At 39.5% G+C, this 4,646-nt stretch overlaps 1 protein-coding gene across 1 annotated transcript; it reads right to left on the bottom strand.

Moving 5' to 3' along the window:
* Positions 1 to 479: 479 nt before the first annotated feature.
* On the bottom strand, positions 480 to 3,240 carry LOC309334332 (ribosomal RNA large subunit methyltransferase E-like; the record flags this gene model as incomplete). Its single annotated transcript, XM_081882314.1, has 3 exons — positions 480 to 593; positions 1,849 to 2,040; positions 2,965 to 3,240. The coding sequence occupies 3 exons, from the start codon at positions 3,238 to 3,240 to the stop codon at positions 480 to 482; spliced, it is 582 nt and encodes a 193-aa protein (XP_081738440.1).
* Positions 3,241 to 4,646: the final 1,406 nt, after the last annotated feature.

Genomic DNA, 4,646 nt, shown 5'->3' with positions numbered 1-4,646 from the left:
ACACCAGAATGATTACTTTTGTAGTGTTTGCCTACGTATCTCGATAGAGCCTTGCGCCTGCGTGTGTGTGGGCTTCTAATGCCTTTAGCACGTTTCAAACGAGCAAACGCAATATTTCAATGGGCAGCAAAGAGGAGAAGTGTAAGCGTGTACATTTTCTGCCACAATATCTCAAACATACATTGCACATCTTTTTCCAGGCGATTTCCCATACACATGCTGTTTATAGATAGACATATATATATATATATGTATATGTGGATATATTTAGATATAAGAAGATCTACATTTACAGTGGATATTCTTGTAGCAGACACAATGTCACAGATATAATCACACTTTTACCATATACATGCATACATTCGAGTTTCTCTCAAATCATTTTTACGCAATACTCTAAGAAGTCGTATCAAGTTTGCAATACAGCGACCGAAAGTGAAACATTGAATTAAAATTTCTGCTGGGACATACAATTGTACCTAGGTTTTGCAGACGAAACCTTCTTTAAATCGCGTCTTCAAGTAAACTTTGTAGTTGTTAGTTTCGCTCCCCATGAACATTTTTACCACAAATGTGCCACCGAGCTTCAGTACCTGTGCGAATAGTACAAAAAGTTCTCTTGTTTGTTCTGCGTTTGACCGCAACCGCTTCAGTACAGATTTACAGCATGACCATAGTCATATAAATCTGTGTCTCTATACATACATAAATATTTTCAAACACTGCTCTCTGCCTCATTCCGGATATGTGGAACCATGCACGAAAAATTGGATGCCACAAAGGCCTAGTGAAGTTGCTACCATTTCGAGACCTCTCAGCCTTTGTATGTTGCTTTCAGCTCATCTCCATGTGTTCAAGCGTCATATCGACACATACACACATATACATGTGAAAATATAAAGGTTATTGCTCCTTCTCAATGAACTGAGTTCGAGCAAAACTTTACACTCACACCCCAACCCGAGCTTCTGTCTATATACATAAATCTACTGGTTGATTTTACTCTCTCCGTCTTTCTCTCTCTCCCTCTTTCCATATATATATATATATATATATATGTCCATATTCGTTCAGTTACGCTGAGCATTGAAGTGTGTGGATGCGCGAACATACCTGAAAGCTGAAATTCACGACTTTTTACTAAGATCACTTCTACCATGAGCGTAAAAAAAAACAAACAGGGAAATTCTGCCAAAAAAACGCCTGTATCTACAGCTTAAAAACTCACCTATGCGACGAAGCTGCAATATACAAGCACGTGAAGACCGAAAACTTCAACGTTTCATATTCAAAGTACCATGAAATATTGTCTATCACATGCATATAGAGGTAAAATGCGTGTATGCATGACTGCAGCTTGTAAAAGAGTAGCGCGGAAAAAATGGCAAATTGCGCCTACATTATTCTTATCCAAGAGCCTTCGGAAGTACATATATATATATATATACATATATATATATGTATATATATATATATATATGTATACAAATATTTCTTGAAGACTTATATTTCTAGATGTCGTAAGGTGTGGCAAAGGAAACGGACGGCAACGAGCGCGCCGCATGTTTTCAGTAGTTAGCACTTTTTCGTAGAATATTGTACATACTTACAGATATCTGTATAAATGTATACACATCTATAGTTTATAGGTGTACGCATTCATGCAAATTTGTCCATATATTGCACACACAAATATTTAGCGTATACTTAAGTCACAAAAAGTGAGAGATCAGATGTGTGCCGCCTATGTTTTCCTGGACAAAGTCATACTATCCGGATACCAGAAGCACAGGTGCAGGAAGAATATGATTCTCAGGGTGAGTTTTCAGTCACTGACAGAGTCCTCACCTGCTCCATTAGATCTGCAGCATACAAACAAAGCTCCGCAGAATTTAAGTGATCATCTTGGGGAATGCCAATGCAAGCGGGAGACATATCACTTAGTACTACATCTGCCTTTCGTTCCCCTAGTTCTTCAAGGACTGTGAACAGGGTGCCTGCCTGTCCCACACTCCCCTGAATAAACCGCACATTCGGTAACTATACGAGCACACCAAAAAAAGCGCTCACATGTAGTCAGTCAGAAAGTGGAAAAAAACATACACACAGCTATGAAGCAGTGCGCCTTTGAATCTGTGCGTTCAAATTCATATGTAATGACTGCATATGCAAAAGCGGTGCATATATACCGCCTTTTTTTTTACTCACAAAATCAGCCCTAGAAAACCACGTACAGCTTGTCTAGACCCTTACTTGCACACCCGCCTGCGTGCACTAGTTTTCAAGGGAGATAAGGGTGTCTATATGCTCGGTCGTTTCATACGTTCGAAGATATTTCACTTTATTGAGATTTGAAGCTACTCTGTGTATATTCATACGCATATGTGCTACAGTGGACTTTTGTCACATACGCATGCGTAGATTCTAAGGTGTAGTCCTATAGACACAGGACGTCGTCTGCTACAGTTGTAAAATTCTGTAAAACCGGTCAATAATCTAGCAACAACGACGTGTGCATAAATTTTTTCACATGTGCACAAATATCATGTTTTTGAACATTAGCAGAAAATGCGAACCGAATAACTACTTCTTTCGCAGTAGCGACCTGCTGCTGTGAAAGGTTGCACGCATGTTCTAACATGCCATGTTAAACGTAAGGACTTCATTCTACCCATGAATATTTACATCATCAAAAAATTTGATGAAGTAATCGTCGAAGAGGAACTCTTCAGACTCTGAATCGCGACCTTCGAAGCTGCAAAACGCCGATGTAGGCACACTATACTTTCACAATCCCTCTATACAATTGTGAAAAGTTCAACAGATATCGATACATATATACGTAAAAAATCGATGGATAATATACATAATCATATATATATATACATGGAATGCGTGATGAATTTCTTTTTTCGGTAAAACTGGAGACAATGAGATGAAGCGAAAGAATCACGAGCAACTTACTGGCTCTATAGCAACAGGATCGACAGCAATGACAAGTCCTTGACTGCCGCTTCGAGTTGATGGTGGATGATGCTCTTGTGGTTGTACGTCAATTCGTTCAGAAGCCACCTGACTCCAACTTCCAGGATAAGCGCCTAAATCAACAACTACCTGATCACGCCTGAAAAAGAGATAAGCGTCGTCTAGTTGCTCAAGCTTAAACGCTGCGCGACTGCGATAATTGCGCTGCGCAAAGTCGTAACATATGCACATCCATTTGTAAGCATTTTCATTCATAGATCTGTTTTAATATCGAAAATGTGTAGATTCATTGCACACATGGACATACAAGTGCTCAGCGAAATGAAAGTTGAGCTTGAGCTAGAGAATGGAAGAGTCGTACATCTGCTTAGCTATAAGTGCTGCTAAGATGTGGTACAGTACTCACAAATGCATGGTAAAACTATAAATAAATAAAGAAAGAAATATATATATATATATATATGTATATTGTACAAGCTTGCTCATACGCGTTTATATTATATACACATATATATGTATTATATGCAGCTGAATTGAAAAATTTATGATTATGGAGAAAGCAAATTTAACTAGCTGTTCTCTAAACACTGTTAAACCGCTGGATTAGAGTTACGTGAAGTCGTATCAGACAGTATCCAAGATTTATACGCATGATACCCACATATGTACAGATATGTGGGTGACCCTCTATGCAAGTGACTATAGTCATACAGCCATATGTGTCATGGACTACTGCTCAATGAAAATAGCAGAGGAGTACCAAAACCTGGCAAAATATTCCAGAAGCACAGAAGTTTTACTTGCTTGAGCACCTGCACAGAATTTGCAGCAGTTGTGACAATACCTATGGAAACGGCAACAAACAAATGGCAGCATGTGCCAGTTTATACATACATATATATATATATATCAAATCCGCACACATACTGCGACTTCGTAGTGCGTTTGTAAAGATATCTGTGATTGCCCCCCTCAGCCGTCCTTGCACCAAAAGAACGCGCTAGAATCTACTTCGTAGTATATAGCGGCAACACCCATCACTTCACCGACAACATATATATATATATATATATATATATATTTATCTTTCTCATTACGACAAGTTCCAGGTATAGGTGGTTGACTTTCATATATGTAATTGAAGACAGATTATGGTAAGTTTCAGGTATAGTTCTTGAATTGTACATATGTAATTGTAGACGACTACGCGATCTTCTTTAGGGGTAATCTCTAAGTGTTCGGAATTGAGAAGTGTCTCTGTGTGTCATGAGAAGTTTTCCAAACGGATTAGATTCCAAAAAAGGGCACATGGAAGCAGCTGTTCCTACCTCCTGAGCACGTAAAACATAACGATCTGTGATTTGTCGCTTGATCCATTCAGAAGTGTGGCCGCTAGTTGTTTTGTTGCGCAAGCGTGGCTCTCCTGCAAAAGACCGAGAAGCCAAAAAAGACCACCAATTCTGCGCAGTTTTCTGGTGTTTTGACTGCTGACGTAGCGCCACTTTGAATCGACCGCAGTTGTGGTCTAGGCCCAAAGCAGGCACACCGCAGCCACTGCCGAGCGTTCCCAGCGTAGGAGCAGCGAAAACCCATCTTTTGTTGGTATATACAGAAGCAGCACACATAAGTTCTGTCTTCTCGTCTGCACCTTGAGGCACTGA

The sequence above is a fragment of the Podarcis erhardii genome, assembly GCF_964252035.2.
Source record: "Podarcis erhardii genome assembly, contig: HAP1_SCAFFOLD_190, whole genome shotgun sequence".
Classification (NCBI taxonomy): domain Eukaryota; kingdom Metazoa; phylum Chordata; class Lepidosauria; order Squamata; family Lacertidae; genus Podarcis; species Podarcis erhardii.
This window is presented reverse-complemented; position numbering and strand designations above follow the sequence as displayed.